Genomic DNA, 16300 nt, shown 5'->3' with positions numbered 1-16300 from the left:
CTGGCCCTGTCACATCTAGTTTTAAGCTTTCAGCATCGCCTACATGCAGGTGCAGGGGTTAATCCTGCAAGACACCAGGCTGAAGCATGATCCAATGGTAGCACGGCAACGGCGTGCGTTCGACAGCTGGATAGTGACACAGGGTCGTAGACGGAGTGGCTGGCTCTCGGCCGAGAGATCATGGGGTATTTCCCAATCTAGTTCTGTCCTCAAACTTGCAGCTAGAAGAATGATGTAATGAAGTTGGAATAGCTGACGCGCGGCTGTTGATTGAACGACGAATCGCAATTAGTGAGGCAGCTCCAATTGTCGAAGCTCAAGTGAAAGTGGCTGCTCCCCTTCAAGTCATGCTGTGAAGGGAAGGGAAATCTGACGATCAACTGCCATATTATAGACTACTCAGGTACCATGGATGAAGAAGACTCTGATGGGAGATGCGCAAAATCATCAACCGACAACGGTGGGGCTTAGATCCGGCTCCAATGATGAAGTCCAAAAGAGATCAATCAATCAAATCGTGAGGGGATGCCGGAATGGTCGTATTATGGATTCCAATCTCGGGTATTTAGCTTGTTGTTGCTGATGGACTTGCAAGTAAGGTTGAGGAGGACAAGTGAAGAAAAGTTGATAGAGAAAATGGGGCTGTACGGTCAAACTGCATTCTTATCAGATCAATCCGATTAGGCCTTATTGCTGGGGACTGGGAAATGGCCATGGAGGGAGCCAAGGTAAGGAGGCGGTCGAGAGCGTAATGAGGGCTGGATGAATGCATGTTGGTGGTTACTCTAATTACACGGTTGTGTTCGCCTGTCCGCCTCGTATTCAGTATCTAGATGCAATTGATGAGTTTTGACGTACCAATAGCCGGCCGCATTATCACCCCCTGATTTGAAACAAAGGTTTATTTAGATATTGTCTTCCAAAGACGGACTCTTCATCCTGTCATGTTCCTTACTTTGGTTGCGCATCTGCTCTCGGCCATGGCCGTAGAAGATGATGTTGAACGTCGGTAGGCAAAGCCTACAGTGAGGTGATGCATCTAGGTCTTCGAAGACCCTTACGCGAGCTGACAGAATCTTTCTCAGAAAGGATGAGCTTTTCGTCTATCTTCTTTCGTTGTAGATAGCGCGCACCGGATTATTGATTATGAATGACACGGCACGACTAAAGGTGTGGTAAGCCGAATTGTCATGACATCTTTCAAACCTGTGATGCATTAGCTTGAAGCTATTTAGGCGTTCAGTGTCATTTTGAACAACATTGCCTATTATGCAAGGAGAAAGTAGGAATAGAGACTTCATCGAGCCACTCCTTTACTAAAGTGATAAATAACCACAATGCCTCGACAGTTCGGCAGAAGGAAAGTGGAAACCGCGTAAAGCACTGGTATTACCACTACCTGGAAGCGAGTTGTGCCTTCCTCAAATTCAAGAATGCATCAATATGCAACGTGGAGGCCAAGAGCCTTTGAATCAGTGCAAAGGGCACTCCTTCCTCTAAGAAAGGGGTCAGAATTTGCAGCTTCAAGCAACACCAGTATAGCACGGTTATTGACGCGTAATCTCTTTCTCTCATCGCAAATAATGTCTTGCAGGCTTTTTTTTCACTTCCCTTCTGAGCTTTCGTACTTTCGTTTGCGTCGTCGTCTTCCTTGTCTGACTGATTTGCGACAGGGTATGCGCGTGATAGCTGCGGGCTCCAAACAACCGAATGCTGGGTAGTAGTCACATGTGCAGCCGGTCCATGCCAACACCCACCGGCCTGGTCCGCACGTGTTTGGTTGTCCCAGTCCAACCACATGCAACTACGGGCAGACAACCAACAGTGGCATCTCTCGTCTTCACCCTCCCGCACGACACAACGTCAATCTGCAACTACCTAGGTATCTAGGTATGCAAACTCGCCATGCTCGATATACGGCTATCCGACCTTGCGAGTCCTCTCGTCAAGTCCGTTACAGCATGGAAATGACCGAAAAGCTTCGTACCAGATCTGCAGCATCCCTTGCTTATCAGCCGGACACTAAAGCCGGCCATCCGATCACGGTTCACCGCATGGAATCCTCTAAGGCATGCACACTCTCGATTTCCCCGCTTGGCCAACTTGCTCACTCTTCCGGGTCTGTTGATCACCAAAGCACTAGTCTGGAACTCTGGTGCATCAATGGTAGATTACAATCCAAAGTTAGGGATGGGCGGCATCCGTCTGAGGCAACATGTCCATCGCCAGCTGACATTGCCTTCTGATGGGAGGCAGACCCCTGCGTGACTTGGTGTGGCCGGCCGCCTGCCAAGGGGTATCATCGTCCAGAATCTTGGAGATGCTCCCTGACTCCCTGACACTCCTGACGCTCATTCGGCCACTGCCCCGCTCCGGGATTAGTCGATGGACGGCCTACGCCCAATCCATCTTCCATGTTCCTGAGTCGTTCGTCCATGGATCAGCCACCCCGTTGACCGCTTGGCCAGTAAGATTGCTGAAAAGTAATCTCAGCTTCCCTATTTCGCAAAGTTCAATGTCGCCTCCACGCTACGGCGCGTTGAGCCCACGGCGGGCACGACTAAAAGGCCAATTTGCCGCCTTGGAGCCTCCAGCTCACGAGGCTAGCAGACGCATCATCTGAGCTCAGACGGGTTGCATGGCAAGAACACCGCCTGAACACGCGCATGGGCGGCAGCAAAGGTAATCTTGGGGGGGATGAGGAAAAGTATATTATAATTTGAGGTCCCTGTGATTCTCGTGGCTCTGAACTAGAAATATGCTTCTTCGTAGTTGTGACCCAGGCGAGATTGCAACGTTTTTCCCCCTATCTTCCACCATTTGGATTGACCTTTGCAAGAATGGCGCAAAGTCGATTGTTGCTCTTCTTTGTGGCTGGTCTTGTGTCCTTTCTCTTGTTGGCTCAAACCACAACAGCTACACCAGCTCCACGGCAACTTGCGAAATGCAATAGAGCTGTACAAGATGCATGCCAAAAAGAGGACAGGACGTATAGCTCGGAGGTGTCAAAGGCTGGGAGCCACATGCCCTGGGCGCTGATTCCCCTCCGTGAAATTGGGTTTCCGGCGAAACAATACATCACCATTGTCAATCTTACCCCCCACCGATTCGTCCTTGATCGAAGCCGCACGCACTCGTATCAGATGGACACTTTTGATTGGGACGATATCCCCCAAGGTCGTGCCCGTCAAAATACGGCAGAATACACAAAGAACGTTGGCAAGAACCCAGTAGACGACGGTGGCGAAGCCTCCTACACCATTCAAGGAACAAACAAGAGGTTCGAGATTCGGGCTAGAACTCATATCCCAGACTCGTACCCTCGCCGAACCATTATTGACTTGTCTGGTATGGGTCTCGGTCAACGTGAGTATTTGGACCCCGGTAAAGAAACGGCAGTTACCTTGGTTATCACTGGAAGTGATTCCTATGGATTTACCGCTTCTCTTCGACATGGAAGGGGCAACTGGATGAAGGGACTATATGATGTCATCAAAGACAGACAGATGCAGCACATTGTGATGCCTGCCACACACGATTCAGGAATGAGCAGGATCAGCGGCAAAATTGGCTCCATTGGTACTGAAGCCAACACGCAGACGCAGGGCCTGAACATTTACAATCAACTACGCGCCGGCGCCAGGTTGTTCGATCTTCGTGTTGGTAGTGTTCACGAGGTGGCTAATCAGGGCTCGTACAGCTTTTGGACTATGCACGTCAATGATGAGCTGGCCAAAGTAGTTATTGGCAACACGGGGGAGTCTCTGGATGAGGTTGTCAGGGAGGTCAACCAGTTCACTTCCGAAAACCCCGGCGAAATCATATTTTTCCGTCTCCGATACTTGAACGGCATCCTCGATATACCCACTGCAGGCCCAATCTACTGGAGCGCTGACATTGTCAACAACTTTTTCAGCAAGTTGAAGGGTATTAACAACCGGTGTGGACATCTAGATCTCAACACCAAGTTCAACAAACAGAAGGCGTCCTATTTTATGGACCAAAATGGCGGCAAGGGCTGTGTTCTTTTTCTTTTGAACGGCAACTTGAAACCAGATGTGCCTCAAGACTCCGTCCCGGACGGTATTTACAGAAACTCCATGATGGACGTTTGGGACCACTGGTCCAACTTGCCTGACACTGAGAAGATGGCAAATGACCAAGTGGCCAGCTGGAAGACAGTCGGCAGAAGCGGCGACTTCAAAAATGACCAGTTTCTCATTGGCCAGTGGTTGGTCAGCGCGGATGCCATCACCACCACCGCCCTGAGCATTCAGAACATCGGCATCCTTCCTACCAATCCCGCCCTCTACTGGATGGGCGTCAACAACATGAGCCCAGAGTCCTGGCCAACTGCGGTATTGGTCGACTACATAGGCGTGGTGGTCGCGGACCAGTGGAGTTGGGAGCAACTCAGTGCTGAGATGTACACTTTCGCGATTGGCATGAACTTGTACATGATTAGCGAAAACTGCGACATCAACCAGAAACGGTCACCTCTTCTTCCCGGAGCCAACTCGGCCGTGAATACTCTGGACGCTGGCCAGGTGGCCTCGGCATGGAATGGCATCATCTATGCCAACGGCACAGTTGATGATGATCCTGCGCCGACACTGCATCCTGGTCGTGCCCAGGTCCTGAAGAAGGGGACCGAGTTCCTCAATGGGACGATTTTGCAGAGTGATGTGGAGAATCAAAGTTGCTAGCTGGGCCGTTTGGCCAACGTTTATGATGACATGATGCAATGCTTGATGTAAAGCGGGAGGGTCTAGGACTATAGATGCACAGAGACGGCTACAAATACAAGTGTACAGAAAAAATGTTTGATGAAACATTCTTCAAAACCCAAGTTAGTTAGTTGTTGTCAATGTAAATAGGATCCCTGTACGCCCTATACTTGATTGCCAGGGATTCCACACAAATCCACTGCCTCCTACGGATTCCAGAAACTTGAATGAATCGCAAGTACTACCAAATTTGCCCTGTGGTTGAGAGTTCCGGGATCATTTCGCACTCTCGGCGACAACTCAGCGCTTCGGGCCCGTCGCAGACTCTTTCATGTCCGAAGGGTCAGGTCAGCCCGCCGACACGAGGCGGCGAAACCATGCAAGTGGAACGATGATTACCGCCGCCTAAACCTAAATCAAGCCCGTTAGACGGCGCCTGTTCCGAGATGCAAATTCGTGCAAAGCCATTGACCCCCTGGCTGTAGATGGACAATGCCACGCCGTCTCGGCGTGTCTTCCGTCCCAACCCCGTGCCATCTATATAAGGACGGTCAGCCCTACGCAGAATCGCCTTCCTGTTTCGCAATGCCAAGAGCCGTCCGAATAAAATAAAGGAAAAAAGAAATGACAACGCGGATCCTCAGTCGCTCGCGGCCCGCAGCCATTCTGGGCACCATCGCTGCCGCATCGCTTGCCGTCGGCATCACCACCAAGTTCCTCATCCAAGATGCTCGGGCCGACTCGCGAGCGTCGCCGCCAAAGGTCTTTGGAGGCGGACCGGCCTTCTTTTCGCTGCCGCTGGAGAGCGCAGACATGGTCAACCACAACACGCGGCTGCTGAGGTTCAAGTTTGCCGACAAGGAGGCTGTCAGCGGATTACCCGTGAACTGTGAGTCCATAAAAAAGCGGCCTCCGCTCTTCAAACATGAATTTCGCAACAAGTGCTGACGATGACACAGCGTCAGTATTGGCCCTGTCGTGGCCGGAAGGGAGATGGTTTCCAGTCATACGGCCGTATACCCCCATCAGCGCAACCGGTACGTACGTAGTCCTTGGAGCGAGCTGCATATCTACCACCAAGGTTGACCAAGTTCTGACGTGAACGTGACAAGATGAACAAGGCCACCTGGACCTCATGGTCAAGCACTACCCCGACGGCAAATCCAGCACCCATCTGCACAAGCTGCAGCCGGGCGAGTCCCTCTTCTTCGTCGCCTCGCTCAAGGGCCACCGGTGGAAAGCCGACGCCTTCCCGCACGTCACTCTCATTGCTGGCGGGGCCGGAATCACGCCCATCTACCAGTTGACGCAGGCCATTCTGCGCAATCCCCAGGACAAGACGGCCGTGACTCTGGTTTTCGGCGTCAACAGCGACCGGGATGTCCTGCTCAAGGAGGAGTTCCAGGAGTGGGAGAAGAAGTTCCCCGGGAGGTTCAAGGCCGTATACACGGTGAGCAACCCTGTTGAGGGATCGCCGTACAGGAAGGGGTATGTGACCAAGGACTTGTTGAGAGAGGTGACGCCCTCGCCGGCAGGAAACGAGACAATGGTGTTTGTTTGCGGGCCGCCGAGCATGGAGAAGGCCTTGGTCGGCGATGGCAGGAGACGTGGGATATTGCAGGAATTGGGGTATAGAAAGGACCAGATTTGCCAGTTCTAGCGTGTGGTTTGTAGTACAAGTCGTCATTCGCAGGCGAGCTTGTTTCTGTAGTCGGGCGGAAATCATCCCATCTCGGTCGGTATATCCAGACTCCACTTCCACTCGACGACTATAGATGATGCATGTCGCAAGGCTATTTTATAGGGGGTACTAACGCATCAATACAAGTGGCGTGGCCGCACCCATATTTTTGGTGCGATAATGCATCTCTGGGAGAAATAGAAGAATCTGCCGAAAGCCTCCACATACAACTTCATCCCTTTCCTCTAAGTCGCCAGTCGTCAAAGCCACGCACATCGCGCGATCCCAAATGCATGAGCTGCCGACCTAACGACTTGGACCTGTCGCCTGCGGCTTTCCACAAGGTCATCGGTGACACTGGGATTGGAAGAGCTCAGGCGCAGTGGCACTGGATTTGATGGGAGATACATATGAGAAAAGGTGGACGGATTTGGTTATGGCTGGTGGTTGGAACCTGGGTCGAGGTTTTGGTTTGAAGACATTGTGCATGCCATGCATAGACAAACAGCCTGTGTGATGCCGAGGACCAGGGCGCTCCTGTGAAATATGTAGTGTGACAGCTCTAGCATGACCAAAGTACTCCGTACATCAAGAATGAACCTGTGATCAAGTTTGAGATATTCTTTATTGCTTGTTTCTCATCCTATCGTGTCAGAACCCTGCACGGTACTTGACAAACGCCGATGCTTTCCATAACAAATGCAGTATCCAGACCAACCTTGATTCCTAACCCAAACAAACCATTCTCAATGCCTAGATATAATGCAGTCCTCTTTATTACAAGTGTTTGTCCCATGCTGCCTCGCTATGAATGTTGTTGTTACACGGAAGCTGCCCTTACAGCCTCGCACCGCAAAGTCGGCACAGTCTCTAACCTGCCTTGTTCTTCAAGTTATTTGTGCGTGCAAAGCCAGGCAACCATCTCCTTCGACCCGAAGACGACGCCGCCGCCGCCGCCGCTGCTGGACTGTTTTCTATATCGGTCGATGGAGCACTGGCTGTGGCGGCGGCCGCAAGCGTTGGACCAGGCGTCATGCTGCGGCTGAGATCCTGTGCTGGTGACTTCTCTGTCTCCCCTTCTGCCCCCATTGTGTGCCGGCGACCTTGACGAGGCTTGAGCATAATCGGTGGCGGAGTAGCCCCCGACCTGTCGTCTTCCACCGCGGAATGTCGACTTGCCCACGATGGGATGCCTATGGTAGGAAAGTTCTTGGATTGTTCAGAGACGGCTGTTTCCACAGGGTTGGATTGTTCAGAGCTTGGTCCAGGAGGGGCAGCACTGGTAGATCGTCGGAAAAGTCTGTTGAGACCAGTTCGAGCTCCATGCTGCTGTCCCGCAATTGGAGGATAATGCTTCGGTTTCTGGTCGCTATTAGGTTGAGGCGGCGATGCGAATTGGTCTCTCTGAACCGGTGTTCTCATATCATCTCTCTTTCCCAAGTCTACGCTATTCTGCCTGCTGTGGTGGCTTCGACGACGTGCGGTCGAAGGAGGACCCTGATCAACCCCTTGATTATTTGCCCCTTGTGATGTCGCTGGTTCTGGTGTTGACCCAGTTTGTGCATGTAGGCTAGACCTTCTATTGGGTGGTGGTGGTGCAGTACCGGCAAAAAGGCCTTGCCTCACAGAGAAAAGATCGCGCATATAGTCAAATCCTGGGGGCAGTGGCGCATTTTCAGCCAGTTCACTGTTTTGTTTGAAAGTGGATGACATTGCCCAGCCTCCCTTCGATGAGCCCGTCGGGAAACTAAATAGATCTGGCGATGCACGGCTTCTATTTCTCGAAGGTTGTGCGCTCTCGCGCATCCAGATATCAAGACTCGATTGAAGCGAGTGTGCGTCCGAATCGTCATCGTCGCTGTCCCAGCCTTTGCCTCTCCTATGAGATGCGGTAGATTCGTCTGCAGATCGTGGGCGAGGAATAGGAGGCCCTCGGTGTTCGAAAAGCAAGTCAATAGCTCGTTTACTAGGCGAAGCCCAACTGTCTGCTTCTTCGGGGAGCTCGTTCGGTACTGCTGCCAACTGATGATTGCGCTGGCTGCCGCCTTGAGAACCAAGGTGATTTAATGCAACTCCATTGCTGTTCTCTTCGTTTAGGTCCTGTTGTGAGAGTGTGTCATTGGAGTCCTTGAACCTGCGGAGCATCGAGCTCGACGTCGTATCCGGCGTGGGAGGGAGCGCTTGATCATGCAGTCGTACGCCGCCTTGTCCGTCAGTTGTTACTCTACGCAGAGCATCGTGTTTATCTTGCTTAATACTTCCAAGACCAAATGGTTTCTTGTCAGGCAGCAGCTGGCCTTTTGAATAATCTTTTATTTGACTTCGAGGGTGATGACCTGATTCCCTATTAGCTCCATACGACGTGTCGAGTTGTTCCAGGCGTTGCAGAGGTGAGCCGGCGATAACATCTGTAATGGATTGGAAGTGCCCTGTAGAACTAGCTCGGGAGTCTGCTGTCTTACTCGATGACACCGATCGACAGTGGTTGCGCGATGGTTGCTTGCCATTCGTTTCCTTGGTATAACTTGAGTCCGCGCCATCTAGAACCAAAGTCTCATCAACATCAGCAGCGATCTGGCTGGCGTCCATGACCTTGTCCTTTCGGCCATAAACACTCACAAAAGAGCTCTCGCTCAGCACACTGAGGGTAGGGCTCCCCAATGCTTGCACATTATCAGTTTCCGGAGAGCCTTCAGTTACCCTCGTCAAACTCAGCATGCTAGCTTGGGTCCCCAGATACACGTTGCGAAGATTTTGCGTCGTCTCACTATGGTCAGACAAGAAGCTGGGCATGCGATTGACAACCTTGGCATCCTCTTCCATCCTCATAATGTCTGGCCCTGTACTATGGGGGACAGGAGTCTTGTAGCCCATGTTGTCATAATCGCGGGGGCAAAAGAAGCCTTCATTCTCAATTCGCTGCACCATAGCTCGCTCACGAAACAACTGGTCCACTTTTGCCTCCAAAGTGACAATCATCGCAACCGCCTCCTCGACAGCTTTGTCACGCTTCTCTAGCTCAATCAGTAATTTGTCGTTGACTTCCTCCATGCGCTGTCTATCGCTTTCCATAGCGTCGACGCGCTCCTCTAGTGTAGTCTGCCTCTCGCGCCTGTGGTAAAGCTCGAGTTTCAAGTCGAAATTTTGCTTATGCAAGTTTGATATCACCTATGCATGCACGCCAAATTAGCAAGCCACTCATGCAGCGCCATTTTCGACATCAGCTACCTTTTCCATTTCCTTGACACCCAGACCTTTCTTCTTGCCCTGATCAGTGCCAGCGCTTGATTGTGGCCTGTTTCCCTCCATGCTTGTCTTGAAAGGGGAACTCGGTGTTCGCCCGAGGTCAGCTGATACACTCATATCCGGATTTGATCTGGGTAGAGATGATTGTGACTGATTAAGCTTCTCACTTTCAGCCCTGCGTTCCTTCTGTAGCTTTTCCTGCAAGAATGAGGAAAGGGCGATTTGTCGAGTGGACTCGACACTCTCTTGCCTCGAGAGAGGAGGTGTCGGTCGCGACATGGGTTGGGGCGAACCCGTACCGCACCGACTGTGGTGATATCGGTGCATTGGGTGGGATTGGGAAAGCTGAGGCGAGATAGCTATTTGCGACGTCGAGCTGTTTGGGCTGACGGGAGTTGTACGTGAGGTATTTGTGTGAATTGAGGAACGCGATGGCGCGCGCGGGTGAGCTCGCTGACGTGCTTGTGATTGAGCTCCATCCATGGTTGATAAAGCTTCGGAACACACACAAAAAAAGGAAGTTGTTTAATCTCGTACCCGAATATGATTCAGATATTAGATGTCCCGCTTCCCAAAGCACCCAGGATTCCAGACTAGGTAGATCGAGTTTCAGTCCAACATGTACGTAGTAATAGTATAAGGGCGGTAATAGCACAATGTAGTTGCAGAGAGGCGCTGCAGAGGGTTCGAGCAAGGCTGGCCTGTTGTCTGTGTTGTCTGCAGCATGCACATGTACAGAGTAGGAACAGGATATAGGTGTATAGGTTTAGAAGGTCGACAAAAGCTTAAAACGTCATATGCGGTGGCAATTTTCGAAAGTGCCCAAGCATGCCGAATGCTGCGTTGTTGGAGCACCAGAGAATGGGTGTTGAGGCGGTGGCCAGCGTACGACGGCGATTGTGGGTTCAATTCATCCGCCGCAACATAATTTGATGACAGCTGAAAGAGGGATCGCGGACCAGGATCGCGGTTGGGGTTTCGTGCTCGTGTAGCAAACGTGCGTGTGTCTGCAGTCTGCCGCGTGGTTGATGTGCGCAAGATGTGCGGTTCGCAGTCGTCGACTGGGGGCAGAGGAAAAGGGTCGACTCGACTGGATGCCGCAAGTAGTACGACGCAGCCACAGATGCAGGACACGGCAACGCAGCAAACCCCAATGGCAATCGGGGTCAGCTCGTTGGCCCGGGTCGGTTTTGTCTCAAACAAATCAATCGAGCGGGTGTACCGGTACGGAGTAAGCTGGTAGCTGGTAGGTCGACGAATGGCCAGAATAGAAACACCGGGACAGCTGCTGCAGTCGGGTACTAGGCAGAAGAGTTGCAGGCCGACGGAGAGCAAGGTCAAGGGCTTCGATTGGTATGTCTGCTGGCAGGTGAATACATAATACGCAGACTGCGGATGCAGGTTACGGAGGAGTATACGGAGTGCGGAGTGAAGAGTCGAGAGAGGGATTGGAATGCTCAAAGGAGGAGGATGAACTGGAGCCAACCAGGTAAGGGGGGGAGATGACAAGCTGAGCACCACGATCAGAATCGGGAAGCGCCCAAACCCCCTGTTGAACTGTTCAATGTCGTGTCTGGTGTCTTCAATTTGCGAGCCGGCCAGGCACCGGGGGCGGATTGGCGGATGGGTTGAGTATTAATGGCTTGGATGCGTCCGGTCGATGCTCTGTTGTCTGCCCAGCCTGGCTTGTTGGACAATGCGGCAGTTGTTGGTGGCGACCTTGAATACTAATATCAGACGGTGCCTGACTATTGACTGTCATCCGCCAACTGCCAGCCAACTGCCAACCATTTGGGAAGACTAAAGGCTGGTGGAGCGTCGAGAGTCGAGCGTCCAAGGCCTTCAAAGGTGCCCACATCCACCCACCCATCCACATTTCCATCTCCACTTCCACTTTGACCCTGGACCAGACATGAGCAAACTTCGCTGCCTCGTTTGACGGCGCAAGGAACGGCTCGAGCGCCCCATTCAACAGAGTTCGACTTCGACGCCATTTCACCTTCTTTGTTCTTTTTTTTTTTTCTTTCTTGGTGCTAGCATGTCATGCCTGATATGCCCAGCTCTAGATTCCCATCCGCATTACCGAGTGGTTTGCTTTGCTTCACCATACTCGTCAAAAGCAAGTAAAATGGGATAGAAGGGATGAAAGATTCCAATGCTCGACCTTACTGGCTATGTATGTACTCCCTACAGAGTATTGTGCAGACGTACTCTGTACGAAGTATTTCTTTCTTCATTTGCATTTCGTAGCCATCCTCCCTCACGCCGTCTGCTACAATATCCTCTTAGCATGCTGGTCCATGGGCTAACTGACCTGCCTTGATCCTAGAGCTCGATTCGCATTGACCGCAACAACAGCCAGGGTACGTGTCAGATTACGGCAATGTCATCAGCTCGAATTGACAGACCAAATTTTTCGCATCCTGCATTTCATCATGGCGCGATGGGTCATTCATATTCACCGCTGAGCCGAGTATCTCCTCGACTGGACACGAAGCACTTGGCTCTGCCATTAGGCCCATCACCGCCTTTTCAACTCTCCTCATCACCATTTATTACAGCATCCATCTGCCTTGGTTGCTCTCTCTGCTGGCCCCTCACCCCTGAATTCTCAGGCTTCCAGCGATGGTCTCTTGTATCCATCCTTGGGGCTCAACGCCAATAAAATTGTATTCCAGTGTCCCGGGGAGCAGGGGTCCCTAGATCCCGGCTTCAAAATTGCTCTGCAAAGATGATGGGCCCACCACACAAAGAACTTCCTGCAACTGAAAGTGATGAACGAACTGATTCGTCAATTTTCACACCAAAACCAGAGGTCCCTCCGTAGCATTGCCTGTCCCGGTCAGATTCTTCCCCGCTAGTTCCGTTATGAAATCGGAATCCGTCAATTTGTACGCAGGACGGGGTAGTTTTCTCAAGCAAGAACCTTGAATTTGAACACATGGTGCATAGTAGGCCGGCTTTCAAAGTCCGTCCTTGCTATCGCAGTAGTGTTAATGACTCAACCTTTTGCATCACACATTGATTGCCACGCTCTCTCCCCGTATCCGCCTTGAACGGCCAAAGCCACTCCCGTCGTGTCCCCATGGTCGCTTTTGGGAGCCCAACCGGTGGGGCCTTGTGACGAACTGAACTTTATCCCTTTATGTTATGACCGTCAAGTGCTTGCATTTGTGTGGAGAAGATATGACTTGCCGAAATGAGATCATGTTATCGAGTTGCTAATATTAGAACAATATCGTTACAGAGGAACCATTAAGCGGAATGGGGTGTCCGTCGCGATCATATCCTGGGTTCATACGGAGTACATACATACTCCGACGAGTGACATTCCTGGGCATTTGATTGCCAACCCTACCACACGAAGCATCTTGCTTCCGAACTGGAACAAAGGATCCACGTCTAAGCATCGTGTTACAAAAAGGAAAAGAAGAAGAAAAAATACTGTCGTGTTATATTCAGTAAGACTGGATTATATTATATAGTCCTGTGTTATATCTTCTTGACGCTCAACGTGCTCCTGGATGATATTGTTAAGTACGTTTTACACCTAAAGCTATGATTTCATTCATCCTTCATCATGTCCCGATCCGCATAGTAGTAGCAGACTGGTAGCCACCTCATAAATGCGTTTGTCGCCTTGAGCAACATAGTTCAATGGATCCCCTCTGCCAGCACAAACCGCCTTTTAAATCTGAACTACCAAACCTTTACATTTGGAACTGCGTTTATTGGAAGAGACTCTAGAGGGCTGGGTGTGGTTGTTCGAAACTCTATGAACGGAGATGACAGAGCCAAGACCCTCGCCATCAACTTTTATATCACAAGTTCGTCAAGAGACATATCAGTGATTCATTGATTCGAAGGAGTCTGGGTTGTAAATTTTGAGCGTCTTCACCCAAGCAAACTCCGAGGCTGGATATACACCCGCCATAGGCGCACGGGACATATGGTCAAGTCCAGCAGTTCCAGAAAATGGAGCAGCATCATTAGACAGATCTATAACTTTAATACGCTAACAAGGCTTGAGTTCAGACTCCCCAATATGGTATAACCAATTTCTCCCCGGCCAATCACTCTCGCCCATCTTACAGGAGATCTGGCAGCCGAAACTTGGGGGTTATAATACACGAGGGAAAACTGAAGCCATCCTTGCGGTAGCCCATTACGCAACAGGCATACCCGCCGAACATTGTATCAACCTCGGGCAACATGGTTCCTGTGGCCTTGACAATCAGGAAATGCTGGCTTAACTCTCATCAAGCAGCTTATCAACCCGCAGTTTCTATCCCAGTGGCACCAAGTCTCTAATTACTGCAAAGGATAGGCAGCCCGGCTTATTATGATGAAGAGTAATCTATCATCGGGGTTAAAACTAGGGTCGATCGCAATGTTCTCCCCTCGTCACAAGAGTTCATACATCGACCAACTACTTTGTCATTCCATCGACGAACAAGCATTACACAGTGAAAAAAAAAGTCTTGATAAGCCAGCCTATTTTGATCATACATAGCTCGGGATGACTACCCGTTCAGTGGAATTACAATTCGTCACGGTTGAAAAACTTCTCCTCGCTCCCTTTTCCCTCGTCCTTTTTCTTTTCCCTTGATTTCATCCTCTGCTTCCCCGGTTCTTTATGATTCGGCCCTTTCTCTCCCCCAGCGTCCCCATCGCTCTTCGTCTTACCGCTGTCCGCCTTCCCGTCTCCAGGCTTCCCTTCCCGTTCCTCCTCTTCAGTATCATCGACATAGCCGAAAAGCTCCTTTTCGTCGTCCTCATTCATCTGGAACAACTGCATCTTCCAGCCCTTTTCGCCGGCGAGCTTCTTGAGTTTCTCGCGCATTTCCTGAACAGCCTTGGGATCGATATTTAGCTTTTCAAGCTCCTCTTCAGTTAGACCTTTTACTTTTCCGCCGTTTTCTTTACTGGCCGCCTCGGCGATGATCTGCAGGATCTTGGGTTGCGGAGCAAACAAGTGACTGAGCCCTTGGAGCTTGAGGGGCTTGCCATCGTCGTCGCCGGTAGAGAGGGCTCGTTTGCCTCCAACAAGAACGCCCCCAACAGTGACTTGTGCGGCGTCCTTTTTTTCATTGACCTCGTCGTTGGTATCTTTCTGCCTGATGTTCTCCTTCGTTCCGTCATTGCCAGGCTGTGCAGCTCTCGGCTGCTGATCCAAAAGTAATGTGGATGCGTCGCTTTCAGAAATCAGTTTGCAGCTGATGGGGTTTGCGGTCTTTTCTACGGGTGGCTGAAAGGCGACATCGCTACACAGTCGAGGCGTGTTGATCATCATAACATAGGAGCAAGTAACCACCTCTTTGATCCATCCAATCTTGTCGGTCTTGATGCCCGGTACGCACTGGTACTGAACTTCAATTTTTCGGTCCTTGCCCGTCAGGTCGCAAATCGTACCACCCTCGAGCTTTTGTACAAGATAGCGTTGGTCTCCCTTTACTTGTAGTTCGGCCGGCGGACGAGATGGATCGTCGAAATCGCGCTGTTGCCTCTTTTTTTTTCGGTCCCCGGTTGTCGCGGGGAGTGTCGGCACCCTGCCCAAGATATACTCTTGGCCGTTAGGGTCCCGCCTGGGAATCTGGCCGTTACTTGACACCGATATGGCGTGGTATTGTACAATCTCGCGGTTGTTACAAAAACTGTAGCTCCACCATCCAGATACGTAGTATAAACAAGAACCTTCTAGCTTGCTTACGAGCTCCCAGCCCTTTACGGCCGCTCGCTGGTGTTCTCGTTCCTCCTCCACTTTGGCCAATGCATTCTCCGTTTCATTTACTGGGCCAGGTGGTTCTATGACGGGTATCGAACACAGGTATCGATGTGGTGATAAATTCAATATTTCGTAAGAATAGCTCGCGATTTCATCGGACTCATTGGAACTTGGAGCAGCCGCATCAGCCGTCGTTGTGGCGTGTGCATGATTTCCGGTTGCTTTCGAAAACTCGGCGGAATATGTTGGGTGTTGTTGATTATTGCGATTAACTAGCGCCTGTGCAGCCTTTTCAGAAATATAATCGCTGGCGAATACTATTTCAAACTAGATGGGTGTTAGCAGTCCCTTTGTGTATTCCACGGAAGCCGTTTTGCGGAACCAGTTTACCTGGGGATAGGCGAGCAAATCATCGTGGATGCTGAAGCTCGCGGATCGCGCAGAACAAAACTGGATTCCAGCGAAAAAGAAAAGATTGGTCCGGCGCATTTTGCCGCAGCTCGTCACTTAAGCTCACATAGAGCTGAAAGATAGTGGTAATTTTGGGAGAGGATCTTGAATGTGTAATGGCTCCCGATGTCAAGATGGCAAGGTGTCATTGTCGGTTGCCGAGGATCTGCCGGTATCCAGTTCTGGAAACCTGGGTCGCGATAGCCTGGACCCAGAACAGTACGTCACACATGGTATTTGAAACAGTCTACAACATAGAAGCACATGCATGTCTACTTGTCATAACGAGATCAGTCAAATGCAGAATGTGTCGTGTCTTCAATTTAAATCGCTTATTCCTAGGCTCGTCCCCATTTCAGTTGACGTCTGGGCTAGTAAGTACCGTCCGAGGAATAAATATACTTTCGTATTAAGAAGTATCTGTACCGTAGTAGGTACCTAAGTACCTACATACTTACCTGGTAGGTTATC

General features: G+C 50.8%; 4 protein-coding genes across 4 annotated transcripts; 2 read left to right on the top strand and 2 right to left on the bottom strand.

Annotated features, from left to right (window-relative positions):
- Nucleotides 1–2840: 2840 nt before the first annotated feature.
- MAA_05427 (LysM domain-containing protein) lies at nt 2841–4706 on the top strand (the record flags this gene model as incomplete). Its single annotated transcript, XM_007823425.2, has 1 exon — nt 2841–4706. One exon carries the CDS (start codon nt 2841–2843, stop codon nt 4704–4706), a length of 1866 nt encoding a protein of 621 aa, XP_007821616.2.
- Nucleotides 4707–5351: 645 nt separating this feature from the next.
- On the top strand, nt 5352–6387 carry MAA_05428 (oxidoreductase NAD-binding domain-containing protein; the record flags this gene model as incomplete). Its single annotated transcript, XM_007823426.2, has 3 exons — nt 5352–5616; nt 5687–5764; nt 5840–6387. 3 exons carry the CDS (start codon nt 5352–5354, stop codon nt 6385–6387), a joined length of 891 nt encoding a protein of 296 aa, XP_007821617.2.
- Nucleotides 6388–7278: 891 nt separating this feature from the next.
- On the bottom strand, nt 7279–10137 carry MAA_05429 (uncharacterized protein; the record flags this gene model as incomplete). Its single annotated transcript, XM_007823427.2, has 2 exons — nt 7279–9576; nt 9637–10137. The coding sequence occupies 2 exons, from the start codon at nt 10135–10137 to the stop codon at nt 7279–7281; spliced, it is 2799 nt and encodes a 932-aa protein (XP_007821618.2).
- Nucleotides 10138–14194: 4057 nt separating this feature from the next.
- Nucleotides 14195–15868, bottom strand: MAA_05430 (glucosidase II beta subunit-like protein; the record flags this gene model as incomplete). The annotated part of the gene is made up of 2 exons (XM_007823428.1): nt 14195–15706; nt 15770–15868. 2 exons carry the CDS (start codon nt 15866–15868, stop codon nt 14195–14197), a joined length of 1611 nt encoding a protein of 536 aa, XP_007821619.1.
- Between the last annotated feature and the right edge of the window lie 432 nt (nt 15869–16300).

The sequence above is a fragment of the Metarhizium robertsii genome, assembly GCF_000187425.2.
Source record: "Metarhizium robertsii ARSEF 23 chromosome Unknown MAA_Scf_2, whole genome shotgun sequence".
In the NCBI taxonomy this organism is placed as follows: Eukaryota; Fungi; Ascomycota; class Sordariomycetes; order Hypocreales; family Clavicipitaceae; genus Metarhizium; species Metarhizium robertsii.
The sequence above is the reverse complement of the archived record's forward strand: the minus strand, read 5'-3'. Positions and strand labels throughout refer to the sequence as shown.